Here is a 17,324-nt window from a genome sequence, read left to right as displayed (position 1 = left end):
TGTCAAGACCCTGAAAATTGAATTAATTGCTTTTATTGCGGTGCCAGAAAGCGCTAAACAGTGCGCGCCAGCACTCCAAGGGTTAATTTGCCATATTTCTGTAATGGCGCAGCTTCTTCATGTCCCTCCGAAGCGGAAAAACACAAGAACGCCCTCTCAGGACGGCGAAAATGCTGACTACGCCCCCCTAGAAGCGGGAAATCTAAATCCTGCCCACCAAAGAACTTTGCAATGTGAACCAAGGGAGAGAAGACCCCTCGCCTCAAGCTCCACCTTCACTTCCTGCATCCAGCATGACCGAGGAGAAAAGGAAGATGGTGCTCCCCAAGCCAAAGTGGGACCAGATGACTATACAAGGCGAACCGGTGTATGAAAATTATCCACCTGAGGTCCGGGTCTCCCAACTGGTGTAAAGGAACGGCCCCTCAGCGCTTGCCAGGATTCCGGAGGCTGTGGATTCCTCCTCGGACAGCAAGATCGCCACCACTCCTGAGACGAAGATGGCCACCGCACTCAAGCCTGATCCCGCGGAAGCAGACATCAGCCAAGCGAACCAGGTTCCGGAGGCGCCCATGTCGCAGATGACATCACCCACCTCCGCGACCGACGTCTCAGCCCAGCAGCAAGCCGCGACCCCCGCAGAGGCGACTGAGGCTCCAGAGGCCACCACGACCACCGCCGAACACCACTCGGCCGCAACAACAGGTCGTAGCCATCCTGCTTCCTGAGGCCCCAGTCCAGCCCATAGCTGCCCCTGCACTGCGCCCGGTGGTACCCGGTCACTCTGCTAGACCAAGGAGGCCCCGCTCCGCACACCGGCTGGTGTGGCGGAGGCGGCAGGAGTTTCCACTCCGCCGCCCAGGAGGACTGAACTCAGGCCCAGTCACATTTAGGGCTCATTCAGACGGCCATATGCTGTCCGCAAAAATACTGAATGCTATCCGTTTTTTTGCAGATCCGCAAAAAAACGGATCTGCAAAAAAACGGATAGCATTCAGTATTTTTGCGGACCCATAGACTTCAATGGGGCCATGTCCTGATTTTCACGGACAAGTATAGGACATGTTTCATTTTTTTTGCGGAACTGTGGAATAGAAAAGGGCCCCATAGAAGTGAATGGGTCAGCATCTAATCCGCAAAAAAACGGATCCGCATTTTTGCGGATAGCATACGGCCGTCTGAATGAGCCCTAACCCTGAGGTACCTCTTGAGATCACTTGCCATGCCCAAAGTTGATGGGAGTATAAAATGGCAGTGGAAGAGTGGGTAAAGCAGGTCCTGGATGACCCCTGGCCAGAGGACCCCAAATTAATCTGGTGTACGGGAACTGTGCTGTGGTTCTCCGTTGAAAGAGGAGTGGGGTTCCTACAGGACAACTACAGTGGGCCGCCGCTCCGTGAAAGGGAACTATCTGTCGCAGGCCCGCCACAACTTATATGTCGGGGACCAGGTGGAATACACCCCGATGCGTTCCGTGCAGGGCCCTTTGCCGCAGGGATTACCCTCCTGGCCAAGCCACTATCCCCTGCTATCACCCCAGAGGCCTGGCAGGAAGAACCAGGTTCTGCTGGAAGAGTCAGATGCCTGCAGGAAGCCCCGGATGGCCAGCTGAGGTTCAGAGAACGAGCCCAATCTGAGCCAGAGCCCCTTATCCCTGACCTGGCTGCACCTCCGACGCTACGGGTGGGTTAGATCAACAACTCCGGCACCCTATGTCCTACCCTGGAAAATTCCACTGGCACCCCTGGAATGCCTACCAGAACCTCTTAAGCCAGAGGTTTTGCATGCCTCTGCACCGGCAAGGGATTCCGGCTTTTAGCCGGTTACCACAGCTTTCTCCAGGCTGACTACTCAGCCAACCTCAAAAGATACCACTAGAGGGCACTGGCGCACCACAACAGCCGCAAAGCTTAGCTATCAGAGGCAGGAGCGCCTTCTAATGAGCTTTAGTAGCTCCAGCAGTGAGGAGGACCTGCAAGTCCTTCTCTAAATGCCTCCTTCACTGCAATACCAAAAACTTATGGGAGCCACAACATGGACTGAACTTGAAGGGTGAAGATCTGTTGGCCATTTGTTCTGTGTGTGTTGCCCTTGTTTGTTCTTCACCAGGATGGACATGGTTTGTTAGGACTCCCCCCACCTCAGCAACTGTCTGCATCCCAGTTTGCGCCAAAGTTTGCGCATTGTTTTATCCCCTTTCGCAGGTCATTTGAGAGCCTCATGGAACTATGGTTCACACTTTTGCTGCTACAGTATTTCATATGTGTTTTTATATAACATTTTATACCGTTCCTTGGATTACAAATATACCTCCTATTGGATTACAATTATATTTCATGTATAGATTACAAGTGACTTTTGTTTGTTTACATAGGATTCCAACTTTAAAGCACTTCAAGAAAAAGGAATCAAGTCATATTTGAGCATGTTATGGTGATATTGATTGCACTGATATTAGCATAATGTTTTTACACTAATTTTACTTCAACTTTTACAGGTTAAGCAATGTTCAAGCACTTATGCCCATTGTGTGTATTTTTCTCCAGGTGCCACAATGTGAATCTATGCACTTTTTGTGAAATTTCACTTAACTTTTGCACTTAGCCAGATCAATAGCACCTTTCTTTTGTGTCACTTTGCTTTACAGCTCTGTTCTCTTTAAACGGACTGCCTCTTTGGACACTTAATACTAATGGCCTACTCCTGGTGTCATGTATCCTAGGTACCCAGGTAGGACAAGTGGTAAGTCCCAGGCAGGTCCAGCAACTACAAGGGTAACCCTGCTGCTTCTGGAATGGCTAGGGGAGTAATATACCCCTCCTTCCTGTTTGTTATATGTGCCAGGATTGGTAATGGGACAACTAAACCCCCATCCTGTGATGTCTTCTAGGAGTTTCATGGGATTATTATACCCTCCTCCTGTGATATTGCCAGACGCGTTTGGAGAAGCGTATACGGTACCTCCCCCTTCTGTACCTTTGCCTAAGGTATGGCGCCTCCGCCTCAGAGCCATTTAGCTACCCATAGTCACCATACTGATCGTGCTATAAGCCTTAATTTTTGACTTTGGTGCAGGGAAGGGAATACAGGATAAAGCCACCCTTCTATTTGCGGGCATTTCATTACACAATGGTGGGACTACAGAGTAAAGACACTCCCATGCTTTCTTTGGTATTTGGATCCAATATACTTCAAAGTCAGTCAAGTAATGATTGCTTAGCGCAGACCTTTGGTTCACTGGTTATACAGAGAGGGAAACTGTTAATAAGACACCCTACTCATGCGGGCAGGAACCTTAGGGTAGCCGTTATATGTTTGTCTTTGTTTGTCTTTATATGTACTTCATGCAGCACTTTGTATTTAATTGGGTACCCCATAGCTTAGTCCTCTTATCCTAAGCACAAGCCGAGGAAAGCTTGACTCAAAGTAAGGGGGAATGTAACACCTCAGAGTTGTGTTACTACACTCCTCTACCCCGCTACTATCTCCTGAGAGCCTTTATACTGTCATCTGATGTAACTTACATTATGTCTACCACAAATGTGCATATAAATCTATGTTAAATGCAATTGTACATGTAATTTGCCTGGTTACCAGTAGGTGGCAGCAACTCATTGGCAAGTACAGCTTAGTGTTTAGTACATCTAAGCTGGAATGGTTTATTCCAGCTTAGCTCCCCCTATGTGGAGAGGTGAGCTGGTCCCACATCCTGCAGCATGGGTGGAGTAGGAAGTTAAAGGTAGTGTAGCCCACCCCCTGATAGGGGTAGGGTGTGTGTGTGTGTGTGTGTAGTCCCCCTGCATAGGGAGGACAGCAAGGACCTAGTCTCAGTTGAGACTTGGCCACATACCCATTTAGAGCTCCTTCAGCTCTCCTGGATGAGGAAAGCAGAAACTACAGGCAAACTCCAGAGTTCCAGGAAGAAAGCATCCCCTGAGAATCCATCTGTGAGAGAAGTCCAGAGTCCTAGGAGAAGCCAATTCCTCCACAGATAGTCTGTCCTCACACAGCAGAAGTTACAGATAAGTCCAGAAGCTAATCCTGCCACAGTTACAGAGCTACCAAGCAGACGTTTATCCTGCAAGCTCAACATTTAAAGCAGAAGTACTCATTCCTGCCAATCATTGCTAAAACCTGCTGGGACCAAGAGACCAAAGCTGTATACCGCTCGGATGAAAGTTATTTCAAGTAAAGCAACGTTTGAACTTCATCTAAAGGTCTGGGCATCATTTCTTCTGCAAAATACCTATATTACTCCTACTATCACTTCACTCAAATTTTTTGCAAAGGAGCCAGGAGTCCGGCCGTACCCAGGTAGGAGACACCGTGACACAACTAACATCAAGCTATAGAGACATTATAGGCAATTACACCACTCTGGTATTCCTAATCTGGGACGTGCGTTATAACACCTTGGAAGGGCCCTGGGATAGCACCCTACGCACGCTGCAATTGGCGTCACGACAAATACAGAATATTATCCACCCGTACCTGGCCACTGCACATGCCATAGTTTGACTCCACTAACTTTAAGGAATACTTTCCTGTATTGATGTCGAAATCACCTTTCCTCCTTACCTGAAAATGTCTCTGGGTCATTTGAAAGGCACTTGGAAAAAAAAAATCTTGTGCCAATTTATTCCGAATAGTTGTAATGGTGGAACGGCATAACACAGAGTTATAAGTAGAAATGTTTTAGAATTGCTATTACATGGAGAATGCCATTAGTTACTAAAACAGACATGTCAGGAGAAGTGACAGATCCTCTTTACACTCCAGACAAAAAATATTTTTTTGTAAAATAGATGACCTAATTCACATATTTTGTTCCTCGCCTTCAAATACGGGGCATATGTCCCAAATGCCCATGTTCCTCCAGTAGAAGGTCACAAAGTTCTAACAGGGATTTTGAAAACATCCACCGCCCTCACATGGCAAAAGTTATAGTGCACTCCTTCCTGACTATTCAAGCACTCAAAAGCTCTATCTGTGGAGACCTCTCTGCTCTCTTACATCTGCTCCCCTGCCCATTCATCATCAACTGTGATCATTAACTAGTCGTCCCTTTAAAGAAGTCCATCAGGATAACCCAGTCTCCAGCTCTTGCTCAGGTGGACTTGAGTGTCATCTAAATCAGGGCTACTCAACACCAGTCCTCAGACCCACCTGCTGGTCATGTTTTCAGGATTTCCTTAGTATTGGGCAGGTGATATAATTTGTGTCCGTGCATTAGGAATTACCACAGGTATTCATTCTGTGGGATACTCTCAAATCATGACTGGTAGGTGGGCCCTGAGGCCTGGAGTTGAGAAACACTGATCTAAATGACTCGTGGTAATGCATAGCCAGCTGAATATTCTGATCTCCGCCACAGTGATGTCACAGTACAGGGATAATAAACACAGTGATGTCACAGTACAGAGATAATAAACACAGTGATGTCACAGTACAGGGATAATAAACACAGTGATGTCACAGTACAGGGATAATAAACACAGTGATGTCACAGTACAGGGATAATAAACACAGTGATGTCACAGTACAGGGATAATAAACACAGTGATGTCACAGTACAGGGATAATAAACACAGTGATGTCACAGTACAAGGATAATAAACACATGGATGTCACTGTACAGGGATAATAAACACAGTGATGTCAACTTTTGTGAATCCAAAAAGTAACACTGCAAACTTAGGGGTCATGCACATGGCCGTTGTTACCCGGTGCCATATTACATAGTTACATAGTATATAAAGCTAAAAAAAAACACAATGTGTCCATCCAGGTCGGCCTGTTATCCTGCAAGTTTATCCAGAGGAAGGCAAAAAAAACTCCTGTGAGGTAGAAGCCATTTTCCCCTCTTAAGGGGAAAAAAAAATCCTTCCCGATTCCATTCAGGCAATCAGAATAACTCCCTGGATCAACGACCCCTCTCTAGTAGCTATAGCCTGTAATAAATATATCCAGGCCCAGCTTGAACTCTTTTAGTGAACTCAACATCACCACCTCCTCAGGCAGAGAGTTCCATAGTCTCACTGCTCTTACCGTAAAGAATCATCTTCTATGTTTGTGTACAAACCTTCTTTCCCCGAGGAGCAGAGGATGTCCCCTTTTCACAGTCACAGTCCTGGGAATAAATAGATGATGGGAGAGATCTCTATACTGACCCCTGATATATTTATACATAGTTATTAGATCTCCGCTCTTTTTCAGGGTACTGTAATTCCCTCATTCCCGTAATTACTTTAGTTGCCCTCCTCTGAACCCTCTTCAGCTCTGCTATGTCTGCCTTGTTCACAGGAGCCCAGAACTGTGCACAGTACTCCATGTGTGGACTGACTAGTGATTTGTAAAGTGGTAGGACTATGTTCTTATCACAGGCATCTATGCCCATTTTGATGCAACCCATTATCTTATTGCCTTTGCAGCAGCTGCCTGACACTGGTTTTTACAGCTTAGTTTGCTGTTCACTAAAATTCCTAGATCCTTTTCCATGTCAGTGTTACCGAGTGTTTTACCATTTAGTATGTACGGGTGACTTGTATTATTCCTTGACATGTGCATAACCTTACATTTGTCAGTGTTAAACCTCATCTGCCACTTATCTGCCCAAGCCTGCAATCTATACAGATCCCTCTGTAGTAGTATACTGTCCTCTTCCGTGTCAATTACTTTACACAGTTTAGTGTCATCTGCGAAAATTTATACTTTACTATGCAAGCCTTCTACAAGATCATTAATAAATATATTGAAGAGAATAGGGCCCAATACTGACCCCTGAGGTACTCCACTAGTGACAGTGACCCAATCTGAGTGTGTACCGTTAATAACCACCCTCTGTTTTCTATCATTGAGCCAGTTACTTACCCAGACGTTTTCTCCCAGTCCGAGCATTCTTATTTTATATACTAACCTTTTATGTGGTACAGTGTCAAATGCTTTGGAGAAGTCCAGATATACGACATCCATTGATTCGCCGCTGTCAAGTCTAGAACTTACCTCCTCATAGAAACTAATTAAATTAGTTTGACATGACCAATCCTTCATGAAGCCATGCTGATATGGCGTTATTTGCCTTTTTCATTGAGGTACTCCAAGATAGCATCTCTTAGAAAACCTTCAAACAGTTTACCCACAACAGATGTTAAACTTACCGGCGTATAGTTTCCAGGCTCTGTTTTTGGACCATTTTTGAATATTGGCACCACATTTGCTATGCGCCAATCCTGTGGAACACTCCCTGTCAGTATAGAGTCCTTAAATATCAGAAATAAGGGTCTGGCAATGACATTACTTAATTCTCTAAGGATACGGGGGTGTATACCATCCGGTCCTGGCGATTTGTCTATTTTAATCTTTTTAAGACGCCGCTGTACTTCTTCCTGGGTCAGACAGGGAACTTTTAATGGGGAATTTACTTTTACATTCTGCATTTCATTTATTTTCTTCAGTGAATACAGAGGAGAAAAAAAATATTTAATAGCTTTGCTTTCTCCTCGTCGCTCTCTGCAACTCCCCCCTCCGACACCTTCAGATTTATACTTTTTACCATTTATATAATTGAAGAACATTTTAGGGTTAGTTTTACTTTCTTTGGCAATTAATCTCTAGGTCTCTAGTTTGGCCGCTTTTATTTGTTTTTTACATATTCTATTTTTTCCCTTATAGTTTTTTAGTGCTTCCTCACTACACTCCTGTTTTAGTGATTTAAATGCTTTCTTTTTACCATTTGCCTTCTTTACAGTTCTATTTATCCACATTGGTTTCTTCTTGTTCCTTAACCTTTTATTCCCATAAGGTATGTACCTCTCACAATGAGATTTTAGGATGCATTTAAAAATATCCCTGGCTGTGGCTGCATTTTAATTTTTGAGGACTTTGTCCCAGTTAGTTAGGCCTGTGGCCTCTCTTAGTTTGGTATTTTTGTTCCTCCATGAAGAAACACTCTTTTGAATGATAATTGGAAGGTTATTACTTTATGGTCACTATTTGCCAGGTGTCCCCCGACCTGCACATCTGTTGTTCTGTCAGGTCTATTGGTTAATACTAAGTCAAGTATGGCCGTCCCTGAACCAGTAGGGAAAGGTAATTGTCTTTGATTATTGACAATAACCTGTTTCCTTTATGAGATGTACAGGTTTCAGTTTCCCAGTCTATATCTGAGTAGTTGAAGTCCCCCATAATAATGACCTCATTATGATCTGCCGACTCGTCTATCTCGTTTAGTAGTAGATTTTCTGTGGACTCTGGTATTTTAGGTGGTTTAGAAAAAACTCCTATTATTAATTTATTATTGTTTTTGCCTCCATGTATCTCTACCCACAGTGACTCCACATGTTCATGTCCCTCACTTATATCTTCTCGGACTGTGGGCTTTAGACAGGACTTTACATAAAAGCAGACCCCTCCCCCTCTCCGGATTGGCGATCCTTTATAAACAGACTGTAACCCTGTACATTAACTGCCCAGTCATAGCTATCATCCAGTAATGTCTCAGTTATTCCCACTATGTCATAGTCCTCCTCACACATCAGTACTTCAAGTTCCCCAGTATTATTAGTAAACTGTTCTAGTCCCTCCATCCATTCCTTCCCCAGTCCCATTACCTCGCCCCCGGTCTCTATCTGCACTATCTTCCCCTCCTATAATGTAATTACCCTCCCCAGTCCCTAGTTTAAACACTCCTCCAACCTTCTAGCCATCTTCTCCCCAACACAGCTGCCCCTTCCCCATTGAGGTGCAGCCCATCCCTACGATAGAGCCTGTAGCCGACAGTTCTCCAGGAACCCAAACCCCTCCTTCCTACACCAGTTCTTGAGCCACTTGTTTACCTCCCTAATCTCCCACTGCCTTTCTTGTGTGGCTCGTGGTACCGGCAGTATTTCGGAAAATACTACCTTTGAGGTTCTTGCCCTAAGTTTTTGACCTAAATCCCTATAATCTTTTTTAAGGACGCTCCACTTACCTCTAACTTTGTCATTGGTTCCGATATGGACCATGACCGCTGGATCTTCTCCAGCCCCTCCCAGTAATCTGTCAACCCGATCCGTGATGTGTCAAACTCGAGCGCCAGGAAGACAACACACCGTTCGACGATCCCTGTCTTTGTGACAGATTGCCCTATCTGTTCCCCTAATAATTGAGTCTGCCACTACCAGCACCTGTCTGGCCTGCCCTGTTCTCCTGGTCCCCTCCTTACTGGAGCTGACATTCCCCTGACTGGCAGAGGAAGTGTCTGGCTGCAGCAGTGCTCTCTCTGAACTGACATCCCCCTCATCTGCCAACCTTGCAAACTTGTTGGGGTGTGTCAGATCAGGGCTAGCCTCCCTGGCACTCTTCCCTCTACCCCGCTTTCTAACTGTTACCCAGCTAGCTACCTCACTTTCCTCAGCCTCCTCGCTACCACCCTCCCACCCCATCTACCCCATAGAGTGCTTGCTCAATGAGCAGCAAACTCTTTTTCAAATTGTCAACGCCTCTCAGTGTTGAAACTCGCCCGTTTAGATACTCGATGTGCGATTCCAAACGGGCAATTTGCTCACATTTTGAACAAATATATGCACCCTCAAACGGCTGTTCCAGGACTGCATACATTAGACACGATGTGCACTGGACTGCGCTGTCAATTATGGAACACATACTAAATGGGGATTACGCAAAAAAAAGAAAAATACAATATAGTGCAGTGATAAGAATCTAACTTTCTGTAGTGCCCTCTTAAAGTCCCTGAATCTCAAGTCACGTAATCTAAAGTCACACACTTAATAAAAACACACACTTGAACTCAAACACGCGACCGCTCACAAACTTGCAGTGCCTGCTTGTATAAATGGAGCTCTTAAACCAGTCTGCTTTTTTTTCTCTGGATTCAAAGACTTCGTTCATGCCAAACATGAGACTTCATAATAAACTTTAGAATGGGGCTGCTGCATTAAATTTTCCATACTCATCACTAAACCTGCACCTTATGCCTGATTGGACATACCCTCTATTAAAGCGATTTTCCAGGTCACCTATGTCAGATCTCTACCAATTAGCTGTTAGCAGATGCCACAGCATTGAAATGAACACATTACATTTACAATTCTAACTCCATACACTGTGTAGTGACTAGTGATGAGCGAAGCGATCTTTGGATGCTACATCCACAGACACTTCATTCAAAACTTAGGATTAATACTGTACGGTGATCCGTCCCCATACAGTATTAAAATGTACAGGCTCCAATGACTTCGGCTTATTAGAGCCCGTACATTTTAATACTGTGCGGAGACAGATCTCCGTACAGTATTAATCTGAAGTTTTGAACAAAGCATCCGACGCTCGCTTTGCTAATTCCTACTCAGCACCATTCTAGTGAATGGGAGTTGAGCTGCAAGAACTTGGCACGGCCAATACACAGTGTACGGAGCTGTCCGCTTCTATATCCTGTCCGCTGTGTTCGTTCTGGTGGCTGCGGCTCCTGCTAACAGCTGATCAGTATGGGTACTGGGAGTTGGACCCCCGTAATTTAAAAAATGTATGACCTATGATAAGGAGAGATTGTCAATTCCAAGGTCCGGAAAAATCCCTTTAAGCTGTTGCGCCCCTTAACAGCTACTGCTCCTGCTACCCTGGTAGTTACGCCTATGGCGGCTGCTTTGCCTGATACGTTCAATAAAAGCCTATTTTATTCTAGGATTGCTTTAGGAAATGTGAAAAACATGTGGTTTATGTCTGTTACCCAAGAAAGTTGTCGACAGCTTTCCATAGATGTATGGATCCATTAATCTTCTCATTCCTTGCCACTGATGTGAGTTTAACTTAAACAGCACAGAGCCTGCATCGCAGTCATGATCGCAATCTTGTATATAATGTATGACTGGGTTCACATTTTTGTCTTACGTTTAACAGGTACAAAAAACATATGAGTTAAAAGGATGCCTCTGATGGATGCTATACAGTGGCATTCGTCACCATAGGGTTCCATTGTAAAAAGAATATATACGTTAACGTATGGGTTTTTTCCTGGACTCTGCAAGATGGAAAAGCGTGGTGTACTATGACTTTGCATCATTTTTCCCCCAACTTATTTTTAAATGTTTTTAAACGGGCAAAAAGTGATGCTTACCCAGCCTTATAATGATATTGCTGATCTCCCAGCACAGCATAAAAGGGGTTATCTAATCCCGCCATGGAAGTGCATACCACTGGGTTCCAGGTCCTTGGCTTCTCCGCTGCCTTGCCCCGGTCTCCAAGTGTCAACATCCTGTTTGATGTGGTCTTGTGGCCACTGTACCGAATGACAGGCCGCAGTGGGGATGTATCACCCATGGGTTACGTCACCGGGTGGGGACACTTCACTGCTGAGGTCAGCCATTGGAACCAGTGGTCACATGACCTGCGTCAAACAGCATGTTGACATGTGGAGACCAGAGCGAGGCAGTGGCGCAGTGGGACCAAAAGAGCCAGAACCCAGCTGTGGGATCAGGTAAGTATGCTTTACTTTGAAGGTCCAGTGATGGGGAAGGGGGCAAGAAGAAAGGCCCCGCTAAGATGAATAACCCCTTTAAGCAGCAGTACAATAGACAGAAGATGTCAATCACACTGCGGTCAGTGTCAGACTGGTGTTCCTTGGGCTCACCAGAGGAAATTTTTCATGGGGCCCAACGCCTATATCATCAATAATGTTGAATAGGTTTTGAATCAAAGAAATTGACCCTAGTGGTAGGTGATTATCTCCAAAGACAGCTCCAAATAGTATTTTTTCTTTCGACCTTTAGGGCCCACTATTGCATTAGAGCCTGGGCCCACCAGAGGATCATCTGGCTCTCTAGTGGGCCAGTGCGGCCCGGACTGCAGTAGTTCCATCCACATTCCGTTCCTTACATTGTAAACATTGTACACATCCCTGGAATAGTAGTTGTAGTGATCAGTAGTATTTTAAAGGGGTTCTCCAGGATTTTGATGTTGATGGCCTGTCCTCAGGGTCATCAATATCTGATTGGTGAGGGTTGGACTTCCAGCACCGCTCCCGATAAGCTGTATAAAAAGGTTGCGGCGCTCTGTGAGTGATGTGATGTCACGTTCATCAGTCACATGGCCTAGGTGCAGTTCAGTACCATTCAAGTGAATGGGCAAAGGCTGAGATACCAACCGCAGACAGTATCCAATGGATGGTGCTGTGCTTGGTAAGCTGCAAGGAAGCCGCGGCGCTCACAAGAACTCCAGTGAGTGCCGCAACATTCTCAAAGAGCTGATTGGCAAGGGTTCCTTTTGTCGGACCCCCCGACAATCTCATATTGATGATCTCTTCTAAGGGTAAGCCATCAATATGAAAATTTTAGAAAACCCCATTAAAGGGAACCTGTCACCGGGATTTTGTGTATAGAGCTGAGGACATGGGTTGCTAGATGGCCGCTAACACATACGCAATACCCAGTCCCCATAGCTCTCTGTGCTTTTATTGTGTAAAAAAAACACGATTTGATACATATGCAAATTAACCTGAGATGAGTCCTGTATGTGAGATGAGTCAGGGACAGGCCTCATCTCAGGTTAATTTTTATATGTATCACATCGGTTTTTTTACACAATAAAAGCACACAGAGCTATGGGGACTGGATATTGCGTATGTTAGCGGCCATCTAGCAACCCATGTCCTCAGCTCTATACACAAAATCCCAGTGACAGGTTCCCTTTAAGTAGTTTCTTACCTCAGAGACTTCTCTATCTTTCATTTCATTATACAAATCCAAAATGTAACATTTTTCATATATGTTATACTGATGGACAACCCCTTTAAACATCTATTTACATTTACATACTTTGCCTGACGTCTTCACTCCTTTCCAAAGGCTGAAAAAAAGTACTATAAGTACAGCAAACAGGCAAATAGTTAGCTGCCATCGTGGTTGTCCAAGGTCATGAATTCCAGTGCTTTGATGTAGATGCAGCACTCCACGTCTGTGGGAACAGATACACAGAGTATAACTAGATGTTTCCTGAGAGCTCCTCATATATTCTGTAAAGCAACATACAATATACAAATGTGATCTGTTAGGATTAGTGTTGAGCGAATCAAAGTTGACGAAGTGGATTTCGATCCGAATTTCCTCGTGCTTAGTAGTAACAAATCGATTTTCCCTGAAATGGCGGTAAAAATTAAAAAAAATGCTGCGATCAGCAAAGAATGCGGCATCCAAGGGGTTCAATGACGGGGGTGGCGCAATCGCCATTCCCTGTCATTGTACCCGCTATTTACATAGAAGTAATTCATCACAAAGCAAATTTATTTGTAAAATTCTGCATAGCAGCCAAATCGAATTTTTGAGAACTTCGTAAATCATCTCCTCTGTACAGGTTTGCACTGATATACCCAATAACAAGATTAATAAGTTAACCCATTCTTTATGATAAATATAAATATTTATTTTTCTGCACTGCAAATTACATGCTATATCTTATTTTTCTGGGTAATGTTTTTAAATAATAAATGGCTTTATAACCCCTGCAGGTAGTTAATGCTTTCTGTCATAATCTTACGTCCCGGCGAGGGTGCAGCTCAGGATCTGAGCCCACGCAATTGCCTGCAGGCACCAGCTGTATTAGAAAGTAGGTACCCTACTCTCACTGCCAGGATTAGAGGTAACTCTGATCCCGGCAGTTTAACCCCACAGATGTCTCAGTCATTAACGACCACTGCATCTAAGTGTCATCCGATAAATTGTTATGGCAGTCAGGGTCCTTCTAAAGGCCCCAGCCCTTCAATGTCCCAGCCGCTATTACATTCCTCTGAAGGCTGATGGTAAATAGCCTATAAGGCTGAATTCACATGTCCGTGGAACACGGTCCGTGAGATACCGGACTGGCATCCTGCTTAGTGCAGGAGCGCACGGCGTCATTGGTTGCTATGACGCCGTGCGCTTTGTGCTGCCACCGCAGTACAGTAATACACTCGTATGATTTATACGAGTATGTTGCTGTACAGCAGCAGCGGCACAAAGCGCACGGCGTCATAGCAACCAATGACACTGGGCGCTCCTGCACCAAGCAGGATGCCAGTCCGGTATCTCGCGGATTGTGTGTGAATTCAGCCTAATACAGAGGTGTTACAGTGTATAGTACAAGCGATTAAACAATCATAAGTTCAAGTCCCCTATTTGGACTAAAAAATAAATAAAAAGTGAAAAAAGTTGAATAATTATTTTAAAAATATTTTGGGGAAACAAAACAAGTGTTAGCCCAGCGGTCCGTGGCGGCGCTGCTGCCCCTACCTGTGGGCACGGGCGCTAGGCGCCCTCTTTCCCTCCTGCTGCCAAGCGTCGTGCTGACAGGAGCGGGCAACAGGTAGCTTAACTGTTTACTTCCTGCTGGAGACCTGTACTGTTGTTAGGGCTTGCATGGGTCTGTCTCTCCCCTCTGTCTCACCTGGATTGCAGGAAGTATTTAAAGGCGCTTCCTACCACAGGAAGATGCCTGAGCAACTCATGGTCACAAGTTCTGTTTTGCTGTGTACCGGACCCTGCTTTTGGAATTATCGGATTTTGCCTGTTTGCCGCCTGCCTTTGACCTCGGACTTTGTTTACGGACCTTTCTTGTTTGCCGCCTGCCTCTGACCTCGGACTTTGTTTACGGACCTTTCTTGTTTGCCGCCTGCCTCTGACCTCGGACTTCGTTTACGGACCTTGCTTAATCTCTGCCTGCCCAGACCCAGACTTACTGACCACTTACTTCCTCTTGGTGCTTGCACCGGTATCTCTGACCCCCTGGTCAGCTGCCACTGACTCAGGGACTGCTATGGAGTGGCACCTGGCAACTACCCTAATGGCCCAAGCCTATCCTCATCATCAGAGGCTCTAGTGAAGACCAGGTACTTGCTTAGTCATGCCCCTCCAGAGTATAGCCAGTCAGTGGCGCAGTGGGTCCAAACCCGCTTGCATAACAACAAGTATTCCATAATAGTATGCAGGGGTAGATTATAATGAGCACAATCTGGGCAACCGCCTGGGGCGCAGCACTCCAGGGGAACCCATGAAAGTTTGCCCTAATTTGATTTTGACCCTTAAAGCAGCACTGCACCTCAGAAATTTCAGCAGAGCACAGCTAAGTATCACCGGGATCGCTGGGTAGCAGCAGCATTAAACATCATCAACTCAACCAGCCGATGAGAGGCTGGTTTTGTGACGTCTAAGCTGCTGCGCCTGCTACTGTTATACTGTCTGATGTGCCTGATGCTGTTAAACGATCCTCTGTACCCCACCAAATTGGTCTGTGGAAAATGGCCGACAGTCAGCCTCCTGGTCTTCTTATCCTTTCCATATGTCATTTGCTCCAAGCTGCTGCCAGCTCCTATCCTTAGCAGCTGGTAGGTAAAATATGCAATGTATTCAGAAATTCACCAAACCACCTTTTTCACATTTTATGATGATGCAGCCTTGGGCTAATATTTTTTTTTTTACCACTGTGCAGGGAAAACCCGTTGTGGATCAAGTGAGCTGTCCATGACTGCACCTCAACCTTGTGGCATCACCCAAGAAGACTGGAGGCTGTAATTGCTGCCACAGGAGCTTCAACTAAGTCCTGAGTAAAGGGTCTGAATACTTATGTCAATGCAAGATTTTATATTTTACTTTTCAATAAATTAGAAAAGATTTCCAACATTCTGTTTTCATTTCCTCATTATGAGGGATCGAATGCAGAATGATGGGGAAAAACGTGAACTTTTTTATTTTAGCACAATGCCACAACATAAAGTATGAAAAAAGTGAAAGGGTCTGAAGACTTTTTGAATGAGATAGATTAATAAATACACAGTGTATATCTACAGTATCTATCCATATATTATCTATCTATCTATATACGTGTATGTATTACTCTATATATGTGAGTGCATCCTTGAGTGTGTTAAAGGTATATATGAATGTGTCCATGCGTGTGTGTACAAATACATCCATGTGTATGGTGAACATATGTCAGAGTATGTCAGTGTTTGGTGAACGTGTGTATGAATGCATCCATGTGTGGTGAACATGTGCATGAGTGTGTCCAGATACTGTATGCACTGAACATGTGTACGAGTGGCTTCTTGTATGTTGAGAGTGTGAGGGTCTAGTGTAACAGGCAGCACAAAGGAATACGGAGTGGTTTAATTAATAGAAATAATTTGGCAGACTCTGCCTCCTTCCGTCCCACTCAGCTCTGACTGACCACTGGGGTTATGCTTAGGATATAACTATGACCATTACTGAATGCAGGTAATGCTATTCCTTCTGAATGCTGACTCTTTACCTGCAGTCTGCTGTATTCTTTCTGTTAAATGCACTGTATCTTTAACTTGGGGTAACTTTACCATGCAGCATCAATATACCTGTGCCTCATTTATCAAGACTGTCTAAAACAGCGGTTCTCAACCTAGGGGTCGCGACCCCTTTGGGGGTCGATCGGCCCTTTCCGGGGGTCGCCTGAGGCTTCCTATTGTGGGTCGCCCGCACAACGGCAGCGGCCCCTTATCCTCGCGCACAGGAAGTGATGTCCTATCACTGCCTGTGCTTGAAGGAGCCTGACGTCTGGACGGGTAAGTCGGGCCGCCTGTCTGCTGAGGTCCGAGTTTTTTCGTTAATGACACCGCCGCTGAGCACCACTGCCACCAATGATTTAATTGAGCCTGGCTGAGCCTGCCTAATTTTATTTTAATTATTTGGCTGAGCAAGGCTTAATTTATTTGGGGGGACATGAAGCACCGCTGATTTATTTATTTGGGGGACCCTGAGCACTTCTGATTTATTTATTTGGGGGACCCTAAGCACCATTGATTTATTTATTTGGGGGAAATCTGATGCACCACTGATTTATTTATTTGGGGGTACCCTGAGCACCGCTGATTTATTTATTTGGGGGACCCTGAGCACTTCTGATTTATTTATTTGGGGGAAACCTGATGCACCACTGATTTATTTATTTGGGGGTACCCTGAGCACCGCTGATTTATTTATTTGGGGGAGACCTGAAGCCCCGCTGATTTATTTATTTGGGGGACCCTGAGCACTTCTGATTTATTTATTTGGGGGGGACTTGAAGCACCACTGATTTATTTATTTGAGGGGTACCCTGAGCACCACTGATTTTTTATATATTTTTTTGGGGTGGGGGGGGATACTGTGAGCACCACTGAGTTATTTATTTGAGGGGTACTGTGCGCACCACTGATTTATTTTTTTAGGGGGTATTTGTTGTTTATTATTTATTTTAAAGTTATTTATTTGGTTTACAAATATTTTGTATTTATGCTAAAGTTCTGTGGTTATGAATGAATACTTTTGTATTTGAATTAACATTTGGTG

At 44.9% G+C, this 17,324-nt stretch overlaps 1 protein-coding gene across 1 annotated transcript in view; it reads right to left on the bottom strand.

Moving 5' to 3' along the window:
• The window catches only part of SLC6A2 (solute carrier family 6 member 2), a 185,840-nt gene that overhangs the window by 59,069 nt on the left and 109,447 nt on the right, over positions 1 to 17,324 (bottom strand). The window contains exon 5 of the mRNA XM_040409097.1: positions 12,810 to 12,948. Coding sequence (XP_040265031.1) covers positions 12,810 to 12,948 — 139 coding nt within the window. The remainder of the gene's footprint in view (positions 1 to 12,809; positions 12,949 to 17,324) is intronic.

The sequence above is a fragment of the Bufo bufo genome, chromosome 10, assembly GCF_905171765.1.
Source record: "Bufo bufo chromosome 10, aBufBuf1.1, whole genome shotgun sequence".
Lineage (NCBI taxonomy): Eukaryota > Metazoa > Chordata > Amphibia > Anura > Bufonidae > Bufo > Bufo bufo.
The sequence above is the reverse complement of the archived record's forward strand: the minus strand, read 5'-3'. Positions and strand labels throughout refer to the sequence as shown.